General features: G+C 37.5%; 3 protein-coding genes across 8 annotated transcripts in view; 2 read left to right on the forward strand and 1 right to left on the reverse strand.

The window, feature by feature from the left end:
* Positions 1-765: 765 nt before the first annotated feature.
* LOC148661863 (uncharacterized) lies at positions 766-20,003 on the reverse strand. Of its 5 annotated transcripts, none has more exons than XR_015939625.1 (5): positions 9,266-9,384; positions 7,892-8,042; positions 4,276-4,464; positions 2,060-3,051; positions 766-2,016 (listed from the first exon to the last, which is right to left on the reverse strand). XR_015939625.1 is itself a non-coding variant. In XM_088636275.1 (5 exons), exons 3-5 carry the CDS (start codon positions 8,015-8,017, stop codon positions 2,863-2,865), a joined length of 504 nt encoding a protein of 167 aa, XP_088492401.1. In that variant the 5' UTR covers positions 8,018-8,042; positions 19,022-19,135; positions 19,885-20,003; the 3' UTR covers positions 766-2,862. The 5 variants fall into 5 exon arrangements, 4 of the variants coding, with proteins under 4 accessions (XP_088492401.1, XP_088492400.1, XP_088492402.1 ...); XM_088636275.1 differs by lacking the exon at positions 9,266-9,384 and adding exons at positions 19,022-19,135; positions 19,885-20,003 and having other exon boundaries at positions 766-3,051; XM_088636274.1 differs by having other exon boundaries at positions 766-3,051.
* kbtbd8 (kelch repeat and BTB (POZ) domain containing 8) lies at positions 9,542-17,339 on the forward strand. Of its 2 annotated transcripts, XM_088636270.1 has the most exons (5): positions 9,542-9,614; positions 10,402-10,532; positions 11,479-11,680; positions 12,118-13,235; positions 14,003-17,339. In XM_088636270.1, exons 2-5 carry the CDS (start codon positions 10,475-10,477, stop codon positions 14,464-14,466), a joined length of 1,842 nt encoding a protein of 613 aa, XP_088492396.1. In that variant the 5' UTR covers positions 9,542-9,614; positions 10,402-10,474; the 3' UTR covers positions 14,467-17,339. The 2 variants fall into 2 exon arrangements, with proteins under 2 accessions (XP_088492396.1, XP_088492398.1); XM_088636272.1 differs by lacking the exon at positions 10,402-10,532 and having other exon boundaries at positions 9,573-9,614.
* An 856-nt stretch (positions 20,004-20,859) lies between the features above and the next one.
* The window catches only part of slc16a7 (solute carrier family 16 member 7), a 29,581-nt gene continuing 26,158 nt past the window's right edge, over positions 20,860-24,282 (forward strand). Inside the window, exon 1 of the mRNA XM_088636273.1 lies at positions 20,860-21,176. The gene's annotated coding sequence lies outside the window, so the exon portion shown is untranslated. The remainder of the gene's footprint in view (positions 21,177-24,282) is intronic.

Consider the following 24,282-nt stretch of genomic DNA (forward strand, 5'->3'; position numbering starts at 1 on the left):
CAAACCTGGACAGCATAAAAATATAAAAATAGGTCTATTTCCAAATGGCACGTAAAGTCAAAGCAGCTACACTCAGCTGTTTCATCCTTAGTAGAGTTTCTGAAATATTATATACAAACATTTTATGTGTGTCTATTTACGGTGTCTTGCAAAAGTATTCAGACCCAAAGTGGTCTAATCGATTTATCAATTTTCTAACTGCATTATCCAACACTGTGTCGAAGGAGAGCTGGAGCTATACCTGAAAGCAACAGGCAGGATACACTCTGGACAGGATGTCAGTCATTGCAAGGCACACAGTGACACAGACACACACACTCACTCCAAGACCAATTTCCCCAGAAGCTAATTAAATGACCAGGTTGTTTTTGGACTGTGGGAGAAAGCCAGAGCACCCAAGGGAAACCCACACCAACATGGGAGAATATACAAACTCCACAGCGATAGCACCCCAGGAATTGAACCCAGGGCCCCAGTTCCATTTGGTGAAATTACAAAATACTTTACAGTACTGTATAATATTTAAACTTGATATCTGATTAAAAACCTGAATAATGAAACCTTAGACTTCTAAGATTAAATAAATTACAGTAAATGTACAGTAACTGAACAGCAAAACCTAAACAGAAAAAAATGAAAAAATGTTCATGATCCCATAAGTATTCAGACCTGGAAAAACAATATGTGGTAGAAGCACCTCCGGCTTACAGCTACAGGCCTTTTTGGTTAAGTCTTGTAGAAATCAAGAGATTCGAGCCTGAAGTGTCCGTTCATCAAGCCAAACTTTATTGTATGCATACAAGGAACCACAACAAGGACCAGAGTAGTTATAGTAGTTCAAAGGGGATATGGCTCTACACAGCTTATATATACTTTTCTCTACACCCTCCCCCTCCTGTCTTTGAGGTAGCTTTCTCAAGAAACTCCAGGACTCAGAAAGCACTTAAAACATTCCTTTCTTATCAGGAGTTTAGTATAAACATTCCCCATCAGGGAGTTTAGTACAGGAGATGGGAGTTCAGTACAGGGATGGAGAAGCATCTGTGCTAAAGCAAGCATGATGGTTAGAGTTTAGAATGTGAATTCAGCAGGAGTTCACAGCTCCTACCACTATCTGGGTACAGGGGAACATACAGATTCTGCTAGCAGACTCCATCAGTCTCTTTCAACATTGCACACTGACTTGGTGTAATTTTTGTCCATTCTTCCTGCCACATTTTCTCAAGCTCTCTCAAGTTGCCCGGGGATCACTTACTTTTTAAGTCTTTCCACGGATTTTCAACACTCAAAGACGTTCACTTTCTTATTCTTGAGTCACTTCAGTGTAGCTGTGGCCTTTTGCTTTGTATCATTGTCCTGCTGAAAGGTGACATTTTGTTCTGGAGATCCCAAACTAATTTTATTCTAGGATTTGCCAGTACATTGCTCATTCTATGACCCCCTCAGTCTTGACAAGCTTCCCAGTCTGACCTGAAACAGAACTATAATGTAATGCTGTTGCCACCACGCATTTTAGTAAGGATGGTGCTGACTACCTGGTGGGTTTCCATCAGATGTAACACTTTGCATTTAGACCAATTTTGTCTTGTCTGAACCTTTTGCCAAGTTTGGAATATCACAGGCTCTGTTGCTTACCCATGCTGGATTTGAGATGTTTTGATCTCCATACCAAAACCTTTGTGGAGTGACTGGGATATTCTGGACCCATGAATATTTTCTCACATCTCACAGCCATTGAACTCTGTAACTCTATTAAAGCTGTTGGCCTCATGGCAACCAGTTTCCTCTTTTTAATTGCGGCTCAGTCTGTAGGGGCGACCTGATATAAGCAGTTTCTAAGTCCCTTAGTCTTCTTAATGATTGACTTCACCATGCTCTAAGCGTGGGTCTTTGAAATGGTTTTATACCCTTCTCCTAATCCACCTTAATACAACTTTATCCCTGGGTTATTTTGAAAGCTCCATGGTCTTTGTGGTTGAATATTTGCTTGAAATAATCAAATTAAATGTGAAGGACCTTACAGAGATAGGTATATGTATTCTAAAATCATGTGAACCACCATTATCACACACAGAGGCCATTCAACTAATTGTATGGCTTGTTGATGTTATTGTTAAATTTAATTTAGATGTCACAACAAAGGGTTTGAATAGGTATGTGATCCTGTCCAACCATTTTTCTTTCATGTTATCTATTTACTTCTATCATTTATTTTTTACACTGAATGTGAGGATTAGGATGTGTACTGTATATAACAAGTATTAATTACTACTTATGTAACACTTTGTATTTACTACTCCAAAGTGTCATAACTGCTAGCTTTAAATAAAGAGAGAGAAAATCTGTGCAAGGGTCTGATCATGTTTGCAAGGAACTGTCTGCATGTAGGTCTATAAAGGGTGATAAAGAGGTCTACCTACAGTATAGGAAATAGATAATTAAGGAAAAACGTGTGTATGTAAAGCTGTTAAATTCAGCAAATAAATAGGAACTGTGCATTAAAATTTGCAGAAATATGTCAAGTTTAAGTTTGTTCGCTGCAGAGGTTGTGTTAACTTCCTTTTACTTAGAAAATCAATAAAACATGTAATTTGGCCAGGGGTGCCCAAAGTTTTGCATACAACTGTACACTAAAAAGTTTACCTAAAAGTAAATGTGATAGTTCCGTGAGACAGAAAAACTTTACTGCTCTTTTCTACTCCTCTCAGGTTTACGTTCTGTAGTTTTTATAAGGCCCTTTAAGTATGCGAAGTCTCTGGAAGAGAAGTTACTAATGTAGGTGCCTCCCTTAAGCTGGCCCTTGCTTATCACAGCTCACTGTTCAATACGAGCTCTGAATAGTGTCTGGTTGTGGTCTGGGTGTCATCGTTTTTTTGCACAAGTTCCTTTAGAACAGCTTTCCCTCCCAGTCCACTTCAGCCTGTTTTTGGCAAATACAGAATAAGCTTTGTCCATGAGAGACCTGATTCCTGGCAGGGAAATGAAGTGAGCCAGCCAGGCAAGACCCACTGCAGTGTACATCACCTTAAAAGCTGAAACCCCAAGGTGGACCTAAGGGGAAAAAAACAAGAATGTAGACTTCAATTAATGGAATATAAATAAAATACTAAAAGTTATGTGTCAATCATTTGGAGAGCCAATAAAGACTATATTATCACACACTTACCAAATTATTTGATTATTATTGTTATTTCCACAATACTGTATATCCAACATGCACCTTTAGCAACCTTTTTTTCCTCATGATGTGGTACGTTAATTCACTGTTGAAGTTTCTTATCGTGATCTCCACTTCATTTTCGAAAACAAGGTCTAAAGTTAAAATCCATTGGTTTCATTTTCGCTTTGTCTCTTCCTTGATTTGATTTTTCAGAAAATGGGAATAAATCAAATTATTGAGCAATCTCCCTGTTAATCTTTTTATGTTCTATAACACATTTAATTTGTGACAGAGAACACATCTCCAGTATAGCATGGTTGTTCTTTTTAAAAGGAGAAAAGATAGCACCTTATTGAATTCCTAATCTGTTCCACTTAAAATACCAGAATGCTGTGTATCAAGAAATGCTGCACTTGAAAGCCTTTTCTTCACAAAAAAGAACTTTTTTAGTGTTTACACTCCAAATGGGAAATGCCTACTATAGAATTTTAAATGATACTGAAAAACTGCCATTTTTGAGCCTCTAAACGTTAAGCACCATTATGGAGCTATTTCACATTTGAAAATCCTATTTTTCAGAGTTGTTATAAAAATGTTCCTTTGCAAAATAAAGGATAAACTACACCTATCAGGAAAACTGGCACCACATTCAGAAAAGATAGCAAATAGAGGAATATATATATGTACTGTATAAGCAAAAGGTATCATTAAATAACAGGATCTCTGGGTAGTCTCTCCCTTTCGTTTAAAAAATCTGTGGACAATTTCACAGACCAAACCTTGTACTGGATGGGGAAATTGGAAAAATGTGAAATCGATTGTGTGGATTGCAATTCTATTTTCTTTTACTCACTTTCCATCATTTGCTGTGTTGTATAGCATTACTGTCAGCCCCAGCCTGAAAACTACTGATAATAGCTGGGGAGGCCAGGACTATTGCCTTTGGAGAAAAAGCCAAACAATGTGACTTGCAACTACAGGTCAATGAAAACCACACAACTACTGTATGGTACTCGCAGATGTAGCAAATGGGCATACTATTCAAGGCAAAGAACAGTCTCCTTCCCTGCATCCCTAACAGCCATTACACCTTATCTTTAAATAATTTCCCCTACCTTATCTTTTTCATCAATCACATGCATTTGCTCCATTGCCACCTCATAAGTGATTCCCCCATACTTCATTCCATCGTAGTCCTTCTGGGAGATATCAATGAACTCCACTTTGCCCTGTTGACGCTGCTGCAGATACTGCAGGCACTTGATTTCCTTCACACAGATAGGACACTCTCCATCATACAGCACCTGTGTCAACATTCACACAACAGGAAAACATGGTGTTCAAAAAGGGAGCGGTTTTAGCCTCCTTAGCAGATCTGCAAATATCCTACTGCCCTCCCTGAAATCATTAATGGCAGCTATCTCTTTGGGTCACTCCAGAAGTATGTTTTGGAGTCTTTGGAGCCTCTTATGACTGTACAGTAGGTATTGACTCCATCTTAATTACTTGTAGTACAGTCGTTGTAACACATCTGCTTCCATGCCAAAAGTATTTAAGATATTTTTGTCTTTCCATGGGCTAAGGCATGTTGTTATTTTCATCCATGGCAAACAGTGAAAAATTAATTCAACGCATCAGCCTTTTCCCTTTTACTGTCCAGACATCTCCCATTGCTATCCATATCTACTGTCTGGAGAAACACAAAGTTCATTCGAACAAAGATCACGCAGCAGGTTGTGTGCTGTCAGAGATTCTGGGTTAAATTGGAATCTTGAAATACTGTACAAATGTATAATCAATCAGTTGAATTTGTGTTGAACTTCTCTTTCCTTTTAATTTAGAATGAGAATTTTAGTAGAATTTTACAATTACTTGAAAATCTACAGTACAGTCATTGGCTTGCATTATTGTATGTAATTAAATGTATGTTATCAATGATTATGATAATAATAAGCATTTTGGGCTTCATATTTCATTAAGACACTATTTTCATTAGGTTATTACAGGACATGATATTTTCAATAACAGTTCTGCATTACTATACTAAGTATTTATATCTTGCGGTGCACATAGAATGGGGGCTACAACTACCCCCTTTTTCAGTAATATTATACAGAAGTACAATACAATAAACTAATGTATGGTGAAAGCAGTATTATAATCACAGGAATATTTCACCATCAATAATTTACAGCAGAAGCAAGATGATGGATTGTTTTAGGGAAGAGGTATTTTAAACTGTTTCACATGAAGATGCTTTCAAAAGGGAAATGTGAATGCTTTTTTTTAACCAAGGTTGTTTCTGTTTGCTGTTTCATTATAGACCAACAAAAGCTTGGTTCTACTTCTATGCTGCAAATGTAAGATGTAGGGAAATTAAACACCAAACATGTTTTGCATTGTTATTTATTGGTGATTCTTTGTCACATTTTAATTTTTTAATGCTTAAAGACCTTCAAGTGAGCAGGATTTCACACAGTAAATTCATTCTTTAAAATACATGAGACTAAGCTCTTACGGTTTTTAAATCAAATGTAACTTGCTACACAGTTTTTGGAAATTGTTGTTGTACTTAAATCAACTGATTCTTTCACCCTATGGGGCCTCTAAAAGGTGTACCATAATTCTAAGCACATGTCTAAGTACAATACCACATCTGACGAAAATCACATGACAAAACTGATCTGCATTTAAAGCACAAAAAGCCTCAAACCCTGCTTTACTACTGTCCCCTAAATAACCTAGCATATAAATAAATATAGTAACAGAAAAATTACAGTTTGTGCCTTTCTACCTTGTCATTACAAATGTTTACTAAGAAAGATATTCTACATTTCTTCACAAATTTACATGCATGGTATCTCCTGAGTAACCAACTTGCAAAAATTAATGGACATAAATTGTGTCATTAAAAAAATGATTTACTTTTGCACAGAAAGATAATTAATTTCATTATGCAGTCAGTGTATTAATTCTAATTAAGAGCAAGAGAAAAGAAGCCAGGCTGAGGCTATAATTTATGGAAATTGTGAAGTAATTGCACAGTTCATAGCAGTAATTACTATGTTTCCTATAACAGATTAGATGAAGAAATTAGAGCGAACACTTCATGTTAGGGATAACATGACATCCATCAACAACATGTGCATATTTACAGTCACTGACAGCATTAATAAAAATTTTCAAGCATTCTTATTTTTTTACAAAATTTAATTAAGCCAGTATTGCTACCTAAACTTAACATGCTTTCTGCATGTTCCATTATTAAGAGTGTTTTGATACAGCCTTCTGTGATTTTGATCTCAGTAGACGAAACAATTAGATATTCAGAACAAACCTTTATGTTTTGGATAAATCACTTGGGTCCTGCAATACAGTGCCCCAAAAATGTTTGTGAACCCCAAAGATAAATATACAAATTTCAGTTTTACCATGATAGTCTTCTGGAATCAAAACCAGTCTTTATGTATCACATAAGGTTTATAATAACCATTTCATTGTCTCTTAATGATTAATTAAAGATGAATTAAACAAATGATGAGCAATTAAGGTACAGGACATACAAAAAAAAAAGTGAAAAAGTAAGTGAAACCCTAGTCTAATCGGTTATACAAAATGGACAAACTACTAAATTTTACTTTTAGCTTTGCTTACACAGACACAACTTTTATAAGCAGCAAGTTCAAAGTTTTAAATTAGAAAACAGTAATGTTTTGGAACTGATATTTAAGCTTTCAGGCTAACTGAAAATGTCTTATTAATAATAATGAAAAAAATACCACTCTAATACAGTTAAAAATAATATGTAATACATTTCCCTTTTACTAGAGCAGCTCAGTGCTGTTGTGGTTAGTATTGCTGTCTCTCAACACTGGGGCCCTGGGTTCAATTCCTGGGGTGTCGTCTGTGTTGAGTTTGCATGTTCTGCCCATATATGGGTGGGTTTCTTCCAGGTGCTCTGGTTTCTTCCCACAGTCCAAAGATGTGCTTCCAGGTTAATTAGCTTCTTGGGAAAATTGGCCCTGGTGTTAGTGTGTGCCCTGTGATAGTCTAGTGTCCTGTCCAGGGCGTATCCTGCCTTGTAGGTTGCTGCTGGAAGAGGTGTTAGTGGGGCCAGCAGGGGGCGCTCACCCTGCGGCTCATGTGGGTCCTAATGCCCCAGTGTAGTGACGGGGACACTATACTGTAAACAGGCACCGTCCTTCGGATGAGACATAAAACCGAGGTCCTGACTCTCTGTGGTCATTAAAAATCCCAGGGCGTTTCTCGAAAAGAGTAGGGGTGTACCCCGGCATCCTGGCCAAATTTCCCATCGGCCTTTAGCAATCATGGCCTCCTAACAATCCCCCTCTATAAATTGGCTTCATTAATCTGCTCTCCTCCCCACTGAAAGCTGATGTGTGGTGAGCGTTCTGGCGCACTATGGCTGCCGTCGCATCATCCAGGTGGATGCTGCACATTGGTGGTGGTGGAGGGGAGTCCCCATTATCTGTAAAGCGCTTTGAGTGGAGTGTCCCGAAAAGCGCTATATAAGTGAAAGCAATTATTATTATTATTATTATTATTATTATTATTATTATTATTGTACAGTACCTGCTGCTTGCTGGGATAGGCTCTAACTCCCCTGTGACTATGCAATGAATAGAGCAGGTAGAAAATGGATGGATGGAAATTCTCTTATTATTTTCATCTCCAATTCACAATAGGTTGCTTTAGTTTTCCCCCACTTACCCGAACCCCACTGGTTCTGTTGACTGAGTTATTTTCACCTGTACTGTAAGGCCGAGTATAAGCAAGCCTCACAGTTACTGTTGCTTTTATGTTTCTGGTAATCCTTGCCAGAGCAGCAGCAAACATTTCAATCACAGCTTCGGGATATTATCTGAAAGACAGCACAAGAAGCACAGAATACTTTTACTCTTTTTACTAACATGAAGACATGGAAAAGAGAAAAGTCAGAATGATTCTGGACTCATTTGATTCGTTTTTTCATTTGATTCTATCTCGTCTTTCTCGCCAAGCTGGTGAATTGTTTTTTCAAGAAGTCCCTTTTTACAAGGACACTTGATATACATAGAAAACTAAACTGAAGTGTATAATAATTAACACCGCACCCCCTATTCGCTACCACTACCGCGTGTCAAAAAGTGTGACTTATGACTTATTTATATTACTTTCTTATAGGTGGGTAGCTGCGTCAGCAACTAGAGTAACAAAAAAAAGAAGAAAGAAAACACAACATTTCGGCCGTGGAGCCTTCTTCAGTTGCACCTGAAGAAGGCTCCACGGCCGAAACGTTGTGTTTTCTTTCTTCTTTTTTTCAGCATGGAATAAACCTATTACTTGACTTTCTTATAGACGTTTTCTCTATATAAGAAAGAGGATTTTCTATACCTGAGGTGTGAAATGTTCCTGTTTCTGTGGGGCCTCAAGAATTGTAAGGACCCAAATGGATCACTCGGATTCCTGTTTGAGATCCACAGCTGTACTGAATCTAATCTAAAGTGCAGTAGAGCTTAGTCAACTAGAGTAACATACTGACTAGAATATACAAGACTTTGCTCGTCCGAACAGCTAAAACGTAATTGAAATGAATTTCAGCTTCAATTCAAGACTAAACAGACTAAACTTTAAAACTCACGTTGTTGTATCATAGATTTCAGAACACTGCAGCACTGTATTCTCCACTGCAGTGGAGTTGATGCCTGGGGCTTTTTCACCTACGGCTGATCTGACACTAAAGGAATTATATCATACAGTAGTACTAACGCTACTAAGAAGTAAACATTTCAGTGCTGCTTAAGAATAAACTTTTTTCTCCCTTAGGTAATTTAACAATTAAAGCGTGAGGACTTACAGAAAAAAATAATAACTGACACAGGGACAAATCTACATAGAAAACACGAAAAGTGGTAACAACGACACTTTACAGTGATTTACGAAATTTACAGTGATCAAGGTCATGTATGAACATAACATAATTATTGTATAAGACAGAAAGCCCGATATGTGAAGTGGCTATGTCTTTAGTACAAACAACCACATTCCATTTCAGCAATTTCACCGTATAGCAAAATCGCACTTATATATCTTTTAAGAACTCACCAATGGAAATTTAATCACAATACCATTTGAGACTGAGTGTTGTGTATTCCATTTGTTTTCTTTCAGGAGTATTCCTAAAACACTGATCAAAATGACTACAAGTCCCATGATGCTAATCGTCAATCGTTTGGGGAACAAGGTTTAAAACGTGCGGCAGCTGTTCTGGTAGTTGTAGTCGGGCAGAAACTCCCTGACGGAGCCCCGGGTGTCAAATACGTGAGGTCGTGATTGGCTGCTGTGTGAGTGTGGGCAGCTGCGGTTGGTTGATACCGGTTTCCGGGGTTCGTCGTTATTAGTGACGTTTCTGTTCCGCAGTGAGAAGAAGTGAGAGCGATGGCTGCCGGTGGAGGTTAGCGATTTTTGGATTGTTTGGGTTTAGTATTTTGAGCGTCTTCTGTACATTTCAAAGTTTTAAACTTCGATCAGCAGGGAATACTGATAAGTGATCTTTAAAAAAAAACAGCAAGTGTTGACATAAAGGGACTGTTTTTTTCTGCCACTGTGAGACTAATCCTTACACTCGACGCGTGTTAATTACAATCTGCTTTAGAGAAAGGAAAACATTGTATGAGCTTTAAAACCCATTGCACGATGTTACGGTAGCGGATGGTGTTGTGTGTCCCTGTTACATCGTTCTACCATGAATTTGATTTAGCTGTCAGGCTTTTTTTTTATTGAGATCATCACTCAGAGTAACCTCAAATGCTTGCCTTTTGAAACGGGCTCTTTCTGTACTTTTGAGCAGAAAAAGAATAAGTTGTCCACATTTCAATAGGACACGCTGTCGTACTTAAGTGATCTTTTCAGACAAAAGCTTCGTGTAGGTTACTCGGCGGTATTCTGGCTGTCCAGCTTGCTCGAACCTTTATTTGGAAGATTCCGTGGTGTCGTCTGACTCTTTGTTTGGTTAGGTTGTACCAGACAGGTTATATGGTCAACAAAAGTAGGCTGTGAAATATTGGGGAAACATTCATTTTTTCGACAAAGATGTCATCCACGCCACATGACATAATCCGACTGATGTTAAATCTTGCAAAATGCAATTCAAAATTTCTAAATACCTCAGTGTGTTTCGAATTTAATTTCCAAGTGTATTGTAATTGATGACGTCTTTCTCTGGGTGTTTTTTTTAATAGTTAATTTAGAAAAAGTAAGCCTTCCGAAGACGTCTTGAAGTAGATTCGTTCAGAACATATAAAGTTGCCTTATATGTTGCTGTGGTGTATCAACAAGTTTAGAGTACAGCCAGCGAACAACGAGTTCCACAGTAAGCAAAGCAATTTTAATGATTATTTAGTTTTGAAATGTATTACAGATTTGTATTTATAGTAGGAATGATGCAATATTTCGGTGTTACTTTATTCCGTGCCACTAAAGATTGGAGCTATATCGATCATGACAGTCAAGAACTTTAAAGCATAGTATGGTGTTTTTTTCTAAATTTTAATTAATTTAACTTTGCATTCTCAATATTGCGTTTGGTTTTTTAAACCGAATACATTCTGGGTGTAAGTTGCTGGAATATGCACTATATTACATCGTAAAGTGTGATTAACATCAGTATTTTAGTACTAATAAATAGGGCACAACGCTTTAGGCAGAAAGTATTGACCTTCAGTGTTTGGAAGAACATCTAACTTGACCGGATTGTGAACTTTTCATTTCATGTTTATGTAGTTTTAATGTCTTCTAACCAATTTGTGTAAATCTAAATTATGCCTAACACTTAAGAGCTCTGTGTCTAATGTGCTGTAAATTGGCTAATTACATCAACAGAATCAGACATTTAGCACATGCTTCTCCAATATTGTTCTCCAGAGCCCCAGTGCAGCAGGTATAATATGCTCTATCAAATTGGGGGAAATTCCAACTTTAGAACAATTTACTTGTGATCAATTGCAGATGATTCGTTCCTAATGTAGATATCAAGAAAAATCTACCAATCAGATAACTTCAGTTAAAATACTTGATTGATCAATAAACAAAGTGTTACATCTTCCTAGTTTGGGGGGGTGAAAACCTCAGATCTTTGGTGTTTAACGCTGGTCTTATTCTTCAAAGGGGTAATGGACTGAAGATCAATTAACTAATTTCTCCATTGATGATTAAATATGTATTTTAAGCTAATATCACTCAGCTGAAACCTTCATTGAGCACACAGGTTAAGCTTTTGTTAGTATTTGAAACTGTAATTTTCTGGTTTCTTTTTTCAGATATAGGCAAGCTTTTACAGAATGGGACTGCTGCCAACTCCAACTACAATGGAATGGACCCCCTCCATGCATGTAAAATTCTCCAGCAGCTTAAATCTTTGTATGATGAAGGGCAGCTGACGGATATTGTGGTGGAAGTGGATCATGGAAAAACATTCTCCTGTCACAGAAATGTCCTTGCAGCAATTAGTCCTTATTTCAGGTATGAAATATTACTGTAAGCCCTTTTATCTTGCTTCTGCCAATATCCAGATCTAAGTAAGAAAAATGCAGTTTCTTTGTACGGCTTTTAATTTGTAATTGGCTTTGGAATGGTTTAACTGTGCTTATGCAATCAGCACATGCTCAGTAATACCCTGCTGAGAAGTTTTATGCAGTCAAGCATTTGTGCACAAAGGAGGAGTGTGAATGTATAATAAAATTGAATAAAGACTTGTAAAACTATGTAGTTCACTTTATAGTTTTTCTCAACAGGCAATTGTATAGAAGTGTAATGAGTGCATTAGAGAGCATTTATATAGAATGGCCATACCAATGAGACAATTGTGTAAATTATCCTAATGTCATTTTCATTTTTTGAATGTTTTGCTGTACAACGTGGGTGTTGATATTCCTAACTATTTAGTGTCATTTTTTTAGGTCTATGTTCACCAGTGGCCTTACTGAAAGCACCCAGAGAAAAATTAAGATTCTTGGAATTGAGTCAGAATCAATGCATCTTGTACTAGAATATGCATATACCTCCAAGGTCACACTGTCGGAGTCAAACGTCCAGGCTCTGTTCACTGCAGCTAGCATCTTCCATATACCATCCCTGCAGGACCAGTGTGCCCTGTTCATGATCAGCCGTTTGGACCCTCAGAACTGCATTGGGGTCTTCATGTTTGCAGATGCTTATGGACATCAGGAGCTCAAAGAGAAATCTCAAGATTACATCCGCAAAAAGTTTCTCTGTGTTGTGAATGAGCAAGAGTTCCTCCACATGACCAAGGATCAGCTCGTAAGCGTCCTTGACAATGATGATCTGAATGTGGAGAAAGAGGAGCATGTCTACAACAGCATCATTAAGTGGCTGGAACATGACAGAGACAGAAGGGAGGCGGATCTTGCAGAAGTGTTTGCCAAATGCATTCGGCTACCTCTACTGGAAGACTCTTTTTTAAAGAAAATTCCCCCTGTATTTGCACAGGCTTTGGAAAAAGAGTGGGCAGATAAAGGGAAGTTTAACGGTACCAATGGTTGCCCGCTGAGGCTGGGAATGACAGCCTTGGAAATGATCATATGTTTTGATGCAGCTCATAAACACTCAGGAAAGAAACAAACAGTGCCTTGTCTGGACACCATTGCAGGGAAGGTGTTCAAGCTATGCAAGCCACCTAATGATCTGAGAGAGGTGGGGCTATTGGTGTCATCGGAAAATGACATTTACATTGCAGGGGGTTACAGGCCAAGCAATAGTGAGGTCTCTATTGACCATAAAGCAGAAAGTGATTTCTGGATGTACGAGCATTCAGGAAACCGATGGATACCCAAGTCTCCCATGCTGAGGGCACGGATAGGATGCAGGTTGGTTCACTGCTGTGGCAAGCTTTATGCACTGGGGGGGCGCGTCTATGAAGGAGACGGACGCAATGCACTCAAATCTGTGGAGTGCTATGATTCCAGAGACAACTGCTGGACCTCTGTTAGCGCAATGCCTGTTGCCATGGAGTTTCATAGTGCAGTTGAATACAAGGACAAGATCTTTGTTTTGCAAGGTGAGTTTATCAACTTTAGAACACTTAGTGTGTTGTGTAGTAGATTCTAGACTGTGGGTGTGTTGAGTAAAAGGTCCACACCTGCAGTGTAAAGGAATGGCAAGATAACTTCGTATACTTGAAACATTTCTGGGCTTAACATGCATTATTATTAAACAGTATTCAAGTATAAACTTTAAGAAGATGGTTGGAATTTCAATAGTGACTTTTGGAATCATTTTAGATCTTGTATGACAATATAACCTACCTTCTGGATTGTAAAAGAAACATGGTCATTGATTTTATCAGGATATTTAGATTTGGGTACATCAAATGGGGAATTTTCTTCCAACATGTTTGGAATATTAATAGTAAGCTTTTAACTTGTCTAAAATATTTATATAAATGGTGTTATTTATATTGTTGTTGCCTGAATCTTATCAGTACGGATCATGTTAACCAGCCTAAATTTTGTCTAAGATCTCTGCTGATTTCTTACTCAAATTCAAAATTACATAGCTGTTCTTTTGGTTTTCATGGAGTTGTCAGCATTTTAACCCTTTGCCAAGAGCTTGAGCTTAGTTTTATGACGTACTGTAATTAAACGTCAAATTCCGATTTACTTAAGAGGGTTTGTTCTTTCTCCACTAGCTTTAAATTGGTGTAGCATGTAACTTAGTGTGGCAGTTATATGTCCATTGTGCATTAGAATCATTTTGGAAGAAGAGACTGAAATGTTGCAATGCAGCATTAAGTAATGTAACATTTGTCAATCCTCTTTTGAATAGGAGAATACTTCTTCTGCTATGATCCCTGCAAGGACTACTGGGGCCACCTAACTCCAATGCGTATCCCTAGAAGTCAAGGACTGGGGGTGGTATACAAGAACTGCATCTACTACATTGCTGGTATCTGTAAAAATCATCAGCGTACCTTTGTAGTTGAAACCTATGACATTGAAAGGAATATGTGGATTCGGAAGAAGGATCTTCCATTTGACCAAGCTACCAGCCCTTACATTAAAGTCTTGCTTCTCCACAGCAAGTTGCATTTGTTTGTGAGGGCTACCCAGGTCACTGTGGAGGAGCATGTCTTTCGAACCAGCCGGAAAAATTCGTTGTATCAGTACAATGAGAAGACAGACCAGTGGATTAAGATGTATGAAACACCTGACCGCCTTTGGGATCTTGGCCGCCATTTTGAATGTGTTGTTGCCAAACTGTATCCACAGTGTCTTCAGAAAGTTCTGTGAGAGCAGCAGGGGGATCTCTGTGTATGTTGTCTATGAGGGATGTGTGGTTTTGCGAGTTTGTGTGTGCCTGGTACTGTCAGTATTTGCAATCTGACGAGTCTGTAGTCTTAAGCATTAAGGATTCAAAGTCAAGAATGATGGGTGCTCTTAAAGCTTGCAGTATTTTAATTAATCCAGTCACTACTAAGTACTTTGACCAGTGTTTCACACTGGTGCAAGGATTCATAAGTGCAATTATCATCTTGTCTGCTATGTGTGTTGAGCCATTTTATTAAGTAGCATTTTAAGAGGCTACGATTTGTCACTCGGTTAACATGCAGCTATGCAGGAGGAACATCAACATGGTGAAATGTCAAGTATACGGGTACGAGCAGCTCCGCTGGTCATTGGTGACGTTTGATGGTTGTTTTTGACCATACACATGTTAGTTTGGTATGTCTCTTAAAATGACCTTGTCTTGACTGTTTTGTTAATTTTATGTTTCAAAAAATATTCTATTTGCTGGCAGAAATTCAGACATGTGCAGGATATTCACAAGAGGCTTCTGTAATGTTTGTTGATTTAATGGCACAAATTTATATTAAATACATTTGAATATTGCATTTAAATTTAGGTAGGGATGAGCTGGGGGTGTGTCTTAGAAATCAGTGCATGTAATATGGAATTGACTTTCGTGTCTGAAGCAATTTGCTTTGCAGTTCTTACAGTTCTGTTCAGTTTTTGGTGTTTATGCTCAGACATGTAGGCTATGTGCTGTATTTTGTGAAATCAAACTGAGAGCGTGCACACATGCCCCCTAATAAAATCTGTTTGGTACTGTGATTGACATCTGCTGTCTTCTCTATGCAGTGTAGGGGTTACTTAAGGCTGAAGCATTTTCCCTTATCCAGCCAACTTTAAAACTGTTTAGGTTTGTTACCACTTTTATTCCTGCACATAAGGTGATGATCAATCTGAATACCGTGAAGAATCTCTGAGAGACTTAATTTCATCGAGTACTAGAGTTTGGCCATCTGTGTGCTGTGGGTTTTACAATGTAGTTGGTCTTCTCTGTGAGAGGAGTGGTTAACGTTTCCTAAAATATTTGGCTTGAAATTGTAATGGCGGCAAAAAATGTTTTTTTTAGCACATTTAACCTAGCATTTAGATTCTTCCAGTCATGATGTTTGTCTTTAATTTTTTTTTGAAGTTCTTGGACTCTTGGAGGCATTTTAAAGGCTTAAGAAACTGAAGGATGAGTTTGTAGTGGCAATAATACAAATTCATTAAGGTGTAGCGTTAACTTGGTAAAGAGCATTATTTCTGGTAGTGGTTGCAGATTTTTTTTTTAAATGGACTGTTGTATTGTCAAAGGCAGTCTGTTGTAAATTCTCTACTAAACTTTGATACTTGTGATTATTTTATGCATGTTAGAAAATCATTGTGCCTACTGATAAATGCAGAAATTGCTCAAACCTTGTGTTTTAAATTTAAAATTGTCCAGGATACATTTTGTGTACCTCCAAAGTCCTATTCATTCCTTATACCGCTACCTTTTCTAAAGGGTGGTGCTGCAAACTTTATGAAGCACCCTTCTTAATATTACCAGAGACGTTCTTGAAGTGTTTGTGTCTCTTTACAACATGTTCAATGTATCAACTTGATTTAAAAAGTAAAACATTTTGGTGCTGCTTTTGACAATCTTTTGTATTTATAGAGTAGAGCATTTAATTGTATCTAACAGATATGACTAATAACCTAATCCATCATTCTAATGTTATGACATTTGAAACTATCTGCTTTAGTTTTGTTCATGAGAACAGGTTTTCCTTTATTTTTTGCACTACATTTGTGTCATGAAATCTGATGCTTTCCAAAAAGACCCAGTCTTAGAAGTGCTGTTGAAGGTTGGTCAGGTTGTGCCCAACACCAATGTTCATTTACTGGGACTCTTTATTAAAACAAAATGTCTTAGTGTAAGTGTTCCAAGTAACATGGGCTAGGACAGCTTTGGTGGATGACTTTGCATGGCAAAATGACTTGGCTTCCTCATGCTAAGCTGACGAAGCCCTTGAGGTTTTATTACTTAGTCTTTGGCAGGTACAACCTGAGCCCATTGTAACTTACAAAGTTATTCAAAACTTAAGCAGGTAGGAAACTAATCATTTGTTAATACATTTAACACCTTTTGATTATTGCATTTTGTGAAGCAGGACTTAACTTCTGAAAGTGTGGATCTGGCTGTGTGTACAACAGTACTAGTTAAGCTGGAAGCCTTGTAGTATGATATACGAAATGGACAATTCTCAGGATTATACAAATACACAGTACTGTATTTAAATAGGTTTCGTTGTGATATACTGTAAATGTTTGCTGTTCTTGCACAGTTTTTTTTACATACTCAACTTTAAGAATAGATGTTTTATTTCTTTTATACTTGATTTGACTAGTTAATGGGGGGGATGGTTTGCTATGTTGAAATATCCTATGACAAGATTAAGGTATGTAGAGTTGTCAAAATATTTTTTGCCATAATTTTACACAAAACAATACTAAGCGGACTTTTCCAAGATGGGATCCGAACTGGAAAGGTTCCGTGATGCTCTAAAGAATGGTGTGTAAACAAATATTGTATTGTTATTCATGTGCTCCAAATGTGACTTTTTAATGCTGTGTATTGCTTGCATTTTCTGGTGTAAAAGGATTGGATTTTGTGGTATACTGAACCATTCAATGCTTGCAAACACTGTTGACCACCAGTGAGGAATGAGTGGTGAAATATCTGTGCTTCCTAGAAGCTTTTTTCATTTTGAGGGTGGGGAATGGGGATACATTAATAAAGCTCTACTGTGAAATCAATATTGCACATTTTTCAGAATAAAAGTGAACATAAATCTTGCTTTACTCTGAACTTATTTTTCCCTGAGGGTTCAAATTATTATTTTCTTAAATTTATAGCACAGTTCTCAATTTTTGTCATGAAAACCTACGCCCAATGAAGCCGTGAGGTCCGGACATTGCCGAGTCGGTTGCAGGACCAACATGTAGGTACAGCACCTGTGGGTGTAGGTGAGGACTAGAAACTGGGAGAACCATGGCTAACCAGTCAGACTCATTCCTGGGCTTGGTCAGTCACCTGCTCTCTGGCAGTAAAGTTAATGCAACACACATATCTCCTATGATGTACTGTGAATCTCGCAGCATTTGCAAGGAGTAGTTCAGACAGATGGGTGTTTCAAAAGTATAGGTAAGGTTTCTTTTTCTTCCTCACTGAAACAGGTGCTGTAGTTGTAAAACTGAGCCACAAACATCCACTCCAAACTTCTCAACATCAAAACGTAATGTTGCAGATGTGATGACCATCTTATCTGGTAGTAAAACTAAATTTTCCAATTTCATTCAGCTATAACTAAGCACCTGTTCTAGGTACCCACAACACTTAATGTAGAGAAACATTTTTTTTTCTCCTCCTTCCACATTTCCTTTAAGTTTTAAATTGTGACCCAGGTCCTTGTTCCACTGCTGAGTCTACAATGCCATCATAGAAATTTGGATCACATTTTGGGATTCCTTTCCTGTAGACTGAAGATGTTTAGTTTTAACTGTATAGGGCAATGTGCTCCTGAGACAAACAATTATTCTTGGTCCCCCAGGATTATAATCTCTTGGTACGATGAACAAAACTGAATGGGGTTTTAAACAAGGTCTTGTGGTGCAAGCTTGAGCACAACATCCTTGAGTTGCACACCTTTTGCGATGTGTCCAAGCAGTGTCTGCCCTTTTTGTTTTTCACTTCCCACATTGGTGGTGGTGGAGGGGAGACCCCATTACCTGTAAAGCGCTTTGAGTGGAGTGTCCAGAAAAAGCGCTATATAAGTGTAAGTTATTATTATTGTCAGGCGGGAAATTTTAAATAAATCTAAAGCTCTGGATCACTCATGTGAAATGTAAAGTATGTTTCTACTTTCCAAGTGGATTGTTTGGGGTTTGACAGCTGTGGGCACAATCCACGATTAGCTTCACTTTTTGTAATTGCTTTGTCAGCATTTCCGTTTCTCTCTCCGTTTTAAAGCACTAAAACAACATACCTCAAAGCGTTTCTTTGCGTTTCTAGAGAGCTTCATCTGTATTTTGTCCTGGTAGTGCTGTTTTTGTCAGCCCCAGTTGAACAACTTTTGAAATGTACAAAATTAAAAATGATTTTTTTCAAAAACTGACTAAAAGTTTACTTTTTCATGTGAGCAGCAAATTGGTATGTTGCATTATGAATGGAGTTTTAAAATGGTAGCATCTGCTACATTTTGTTTAAGCTATATAACCTACTGACTCACAGGATCATTCTCTGGGACAGCTGGACTATCACATTATCCTCTCTCTGTAGGTTTTATTTCCAAATCTAGTAAAACTTGGCAACAGTTGCCAGTATATACTTTTATAACCTACAGGGTCTTCACAAAAGGGTTTCATATATTGCTTTATCAATGTGTGCCACACAGCCTAAGAAAATATTTACACAAGATCGAACTTTTAAATGTATGTTTTCAGCATGGGCACTATACACTTAAAGAACACTTACCAGTCTTCCTTTCAAGTTCTGCATTGTTGCAGCCCTTCTGTATTTTTTATTGTGATGAATGTCCCACGTTTCAAGTCTTCATTTCTTCGTGGGCTGTTCTTATTTGTTTTGCCCCTAAAAAAAATAGTCACGAGTTCGGATGTGCAGAATATGACAACCCTCATCAGAGCTGAATGAATTTAGTCGCATCTCGTTTCCTGTCGAAGAAATCCTCCACTACTTACAATCTGAGTATCCTAAAATGAGAATTCTTTCTTGAAAAGCCTGTACAAATACCTACGTAACAATTCATTTATTTTCTTCTGAGCACTGTAATGTGCTTAGAAGCCACTAGTGGCAAAGAGCCTTTCAAGTTCCTAGATACTGAAGCTGAGGTCTCATGTCAACTTAAAGGAAGCGATCGTGACATACAGTACAGTATCTGAACATGACCCACCTTGGCATTTCACTGTTGTAGTTTATCTGGTGTAAAATGTATACAAATCGCGTTTTATTCATTTTTTCCCCCAGAGATTTTGTAAATATTCTCGATAAACACTTGCACTTGCAGATTTTACTTTTGCTTGCGGGTTAAAGACAATTTATTAAGGTTTTTTTCCCCCCACACATGATCGTAATAGCACTTCTTATTCTCTGTGGGAGCGCAGCACCAAGTGATGAGTGTAGTACAGAAGTTGAAACATTGACGTACTATTTCTTCCGATTAAAATATTACTTTTGCGAAAAATGCACAATACAATACACGCTTTAGATTTACAATTGCATCGTTTGAAGTTTCTTATTTTAGTCACAATTTAATATCTTGTTGGTTCAAGGTTGAAAAGCTATGCTATTATTTTGTAGCCAATGTTTTTTTTTATTACCTTTATTTTCGTAAAACGCGCCATATCCGGTTTCTCAAAGGAATCCTGCTGTGGTCCTTACGCCAGGAAGAACCTCACGTCAATAAACAATTTTATATCAAAGGCTTATGGCATTTAGAAGAAAAGGGGTTTTGAAACGTTTGTATTGCTTAACTATGGAAACATCTGTTTGTTCAGCAATGGACTTTAGAATCTGTTTAAACTGTTTTTTCCGATGTGTTGCATTGGTACATGTATGTGTGAGGTGCTGAGATCTGAAAAGAACAACTAGTCATCAAACCTTATTTTTTTATAATACGTTTTACAATAATAGTGTGGTGAACCTTCATCCGTTCTTAAATCTGCTTTTACAAACATGACGTCATTGAGTTTAGATGAAAATCATGACATATGAAGGTTTTGTACATATTCTGTGCAGAATTATTACCTGAGGCACCGAAATAAAAAAATGGCCTATAATCCACAGCAAAGGGCCACCTAACCCTCAATGTAAATAAATGTAGAATGTGTTTTGATAACGTACAATGTATTTAAGTGTCCCGTTAGTTATCAAGGTGTGCATTTAAACCTTTCAAAGAAGTGATGTTTCAACAACATACAGTACGTTACCTGAACTAGAGAGATGATATATGTTTCAAGTTATCTTGTTAATTGCACAGGGCTTTGGGCTGGTAGCCGTAAAATGCGGTCACGTTTTTTGGATTGGGTTTATTTTGATGTTTCACGAATAGAAACTGTGCACAAAAGTTTTTAATATAACTTATGCCTCCAAATGAACCACAGAACTCATTAAGGTAATGTAGTGTGAATACATAGACGGAAGTATCCAAATAAGGTGTGAACCATATTTTGTAAAGAATGGTTTTAAAAGTTTATTTTTGTAATGCTTGACGTGCTCTACCAGCATAGCTTACTGTTTTTTTCTAGTTTGCTTTGTGCTGCGGGAACCTGTTCACACTGGATACTATTTTACAAACAACCACTGTACAGTACCGACACAACGTTTAAATGCAAAACGTGTTTTTTTTTAAAAAATCAGCTTTAGAGTTCAAATGCATATTGTTTCACAAGGATTTGACCACACACAAACTCCCCCTCTATCGCCAAGTATTTTAAGTAGCTTTAGCGTTGTTGAACGACGTGAAGTCCCAAGGTTATAAAACAGTAGCGACTCCAGAAGCCGGCAAAGAAAGCCACGTGATTTAAACTTGAAAAAAGTGAGATCGAACGTTGTAGCAGAGAGAACCATCTGAGGATCTGAGCGTAACTCCTACGTCTTCCATTCATAAGAGGTAAGTATTCTACACGTATGTTGTGCATTCTCATGTATTCTTAATCCTGTGTTTTTTTTAAAAGCAAGGTAAGTGTTAGTGTAGCAACTTTGTTTAAAAAACTTCTGCCTCCACATGTACGGCGTAGTTTGTACTTTAATCAAAGCTTTAAGCCAGTTGCTGTAGTCACTGTACAGTGGTACAAAAACAATGTATAACTTTAGAAGATATTGTGTAAACATTTACTCCCTTACAGAAGTCTATGTTCATTTGGTTTTCTTTAAAAAAAAAACAAACGTTTTCAACCCCAATCCCTATAGATTTGCATTTCTGCTGGAGTTGCTGCAGTTAGTAGCCTAATCTTTAAATGATTGTTCCGCCTTTAGCTAGGTGTCAGGTATTTTCAACCCAGTTTTAAGAAAATGTCCCAAAGGTGTCAAACGCAAGGAGTACACTGTTTAAGCTGTATATTTTGGAAACTTAAAATCTGCTTTTTTAACTCAGTACTAATTAACTATTTGGTAGTTCGTTATGCGTTAGTATATTTAAATTAATGTGAAATGAATTACATTTATGGGAACGTGTCACTACGCCATATCAAGCTTCTATGTGTCTGGGTTGATTAAACTTCAGTTATTTTGTGATGCAGTAGCTTTTTTTTTTTAAAAAAAAACTTCCTCAAAAAATGGACCAGTATTTGGACCCGTTAAATTCAGGATCTGTAGCTAAAAAGTGAAGTTTTAATGACTTTTTGACACATTTTAAATAGTATTTTGAAACAGATGGTAAAATCAAGGGTCTGTCAGGATTCCCATTTTAAACACAGTATAGTTATTAATAATTAAAGACCATTTGACAGTTATCGATAAATTGATAATCAGTACAGTTTCGGTTTTAAAATATTATAAAGCAGAACTGTTGGTTAGCAAGTCCACCCTAGCTGCTGTTGGGACAGGTCCGCTATGTGAGATTGCTGACTGACTGCGAACTGCTTCCACTGGTTCAAAGTTCCCCTTTGTTTCTGGGCACCCCTTTGAACAGCCACTGACAAAGCCCAAGGACTTCCTGGCTCCCTTGAGAGCCACCATTGTATTTTAGTAATGTGTTTAGTAAGACACCCTTGTGTTTTAGTAATGACTTGAGTTCAGTGGTAATTGAAGACATCCTTTCTCTGTGAATGAGGAATTTCACACTGTTTCTGTGAACTGTTTTTTTCCCATCATTCACAGAAGGATTCAAAGTAATGTGGCACCTTCTATTAATCATTGTGTACAGGTAAAGCACAAGCTGTTGGACTGATCATGACTGAAAGTCACATGCAGTGTAGAGTCACTAGTGTCAAATTTAAATCACATATAAAAGCTAATGTATGAATTTAGTTTTCCCTTTCTACAGTCTTATTGCCAGAATCATATAAATCAGTTTTGTATCTTAAAATCTCTCTTATTTTGAGTTTTATTCTAAGTTTTTTCTGTTCTCTTTTACTATTTGAAAAATGGAAATAGTCTCTTCTTCATTTTTAGTCTGTTTGTGCATCTGAAGAGATGGGGGCTTCTTTGTTTTTCCTCAAATGAAAGACAACAGTACATGTCAGACTCATTTACTGCAAATACTTAAAATTGATTTCTTTACCAATGTTTAACAAGTCATACTTCCTGTAGGACAAAGGGGTATTTTATATTAGGGGTGAGTATTGATGATGAATGGATTGTGATACAAGAGACCTGATACAGCAACAAAAATGTGAACTGGGAAATAAATGGACAGATTTTATAACATGCTTGCAATTTTACTCAGTTGTCATAACATTATTATATCATAAGAATAATAAATATTTGACACTTTTACACAGTTGAACTAAGTTAAATACCACATCTTCAAATTGCTTTTCAGTTTGGTACACAAAACTTAAAGAACATGATAGTAGAAATTATACTTATAAATTATATTATAAAAAAAAACTATTTTGTTACAATTGTCAACTCCAGAATGACCATGACAAAACAAAAGCAACAGAAATGAAAGCTGAAATGAAAGAATGAAAGACCAAACCAAACTGAGGGCTCGGTGCAAGTGCTATGCTGTATAACGTACCATAACACCTTCACCAAAAGGAAATGTTTTTCACAAGATAAAGATTTAATTACTGGAGAATTAAAAAAAAAAACCTTTTTCATCTACATATCCTACTGTTCAATTAATTTACTTTTTTATTATAGTTAAAATTGCAACAGAAATAAATATTTATTTACCAAGCAGTTTTTCACTATAATTTTCTCATACAATATGACGTTCCAAGCTCCTTTTCCTTTTATGTCGCAAGCAACCTTGTGATTTCAGCATTTTCTTCCCAAGTAATGAATGAGTTGCTGTGAAACAGGGGAAAGTCAAAAGCTGAGGAGGTCCTGTGACCTGCCATGGGTGGACTATATTACATCGTTACATTAGGACAAGAAAAGTCCTGTACTGAAACTGCAGCCGGACGTGGTGCTCTTGCACATGACCTGTTAACAAATTAGATCTCAATAACTCCATTAACTTAAATGTACAAGACTTGTGTGGCATTACGCGGGGGCCTGTCCAGTGTGCCCTGGTAGAAGGGTGACGCTTCGTTTTTGTAGTCCCAGCTGTCTTGGCTTCTAGTTGATGAGCCCCAGTTGGGCGGGTCCTATAAAGGCACACTGCGCACCCCCCGGCAGGATGAGCAGGGCCACCCCAGGATGAGGGGAGTTTACACCAACAGTCCCAGAGGGGGTTGTACCCGCATAAGGTTTTCTTTTTCTTTCCTTTTTTCTTTTTTGCCTGTCCCATCATGCACGTTCACCAGGGCAGGCATACACACACTTTGTTTTTACGTACTAAGTTCTTGTAATGTTCTTGCCTTACGCGCCCTGCTCTCCAGACTGGACCCCGCTAAATAGGGTACGTCCAGTCTGGTCGCTGCTGTGCTTGCAGCTCTTTTTTGTCCTAGGCCGGACCCCTTTAAATAGGGTAAGCCCAGCCTGGAGGTACCGAGGCATATCACTACAATTTATTTTTGCCTTTTTGATAGTGTGTCACTCTTTTTGTATTATTTTTGGTCCTTGCTATCCTCACTCCACTGCTTTTGTCCCCTCGCCCAGGACTT

This window comes from Lepisosteus platostomus, chromosome 6 (genome assembly GCF_059453375.1).
Source record: "Lepisosteus platostomus isolate fLepPlt1 chromosome 6, fLepPlt1.hap1, whole genome shotgun sequence".
Classification (NCBI taxonomy): domain Eukaryota; kingdom Metazoa; phylum Chordata; class Actinopteri; order Semionotiformes; family Lepisosteidae; genus Lepisosteus; species Lepisosteus platostomus.

Coding starts and splice junctions, on each gene's coding strand:
- LOC148661863 (XM_088636275.1), bottom strand. CDS start 8,017: ATGTTTGCTGCTGCTCTGGCAAGGATTACCAGAAACATAAAAGCAACA. Junction 4,465..7,891: donor ACAGAACCAGTGGGGTTCGG/GTAAGTGGGGGA, acceptor ATGTTGACACAG/GTGCTGTATGATGGAGAGTG. Junction 3,052..4,275: donor TGATTGATGAAAAAGATAAG/GTAGGGGAAATT, acceptor TTTTCCCCTTAG/GTCCACCTTGGGGTTTCAGC.
- kbtbd8 (XM_088636270.1), top strand. CDS start 10,475: ATGTTGCTGTGGTGTATCAACAAGTTTAGAGTACAGCCAGCGAACAAC. Junction 10,533..11,478: donor AGCGAACAACGAGTTCCACA/GTAAGCAAAGCA, acceptor TTCTTTTTTCAG/ATATAGGCAAGCTTTTACAG. Junction 13,236..14,002: donor CAAGATCTTTGTTTTGCAAG/GTGAGTTTATCA, acceptor TCTTTTGAATAG/GAGAATACTTCTTCTGCTAT.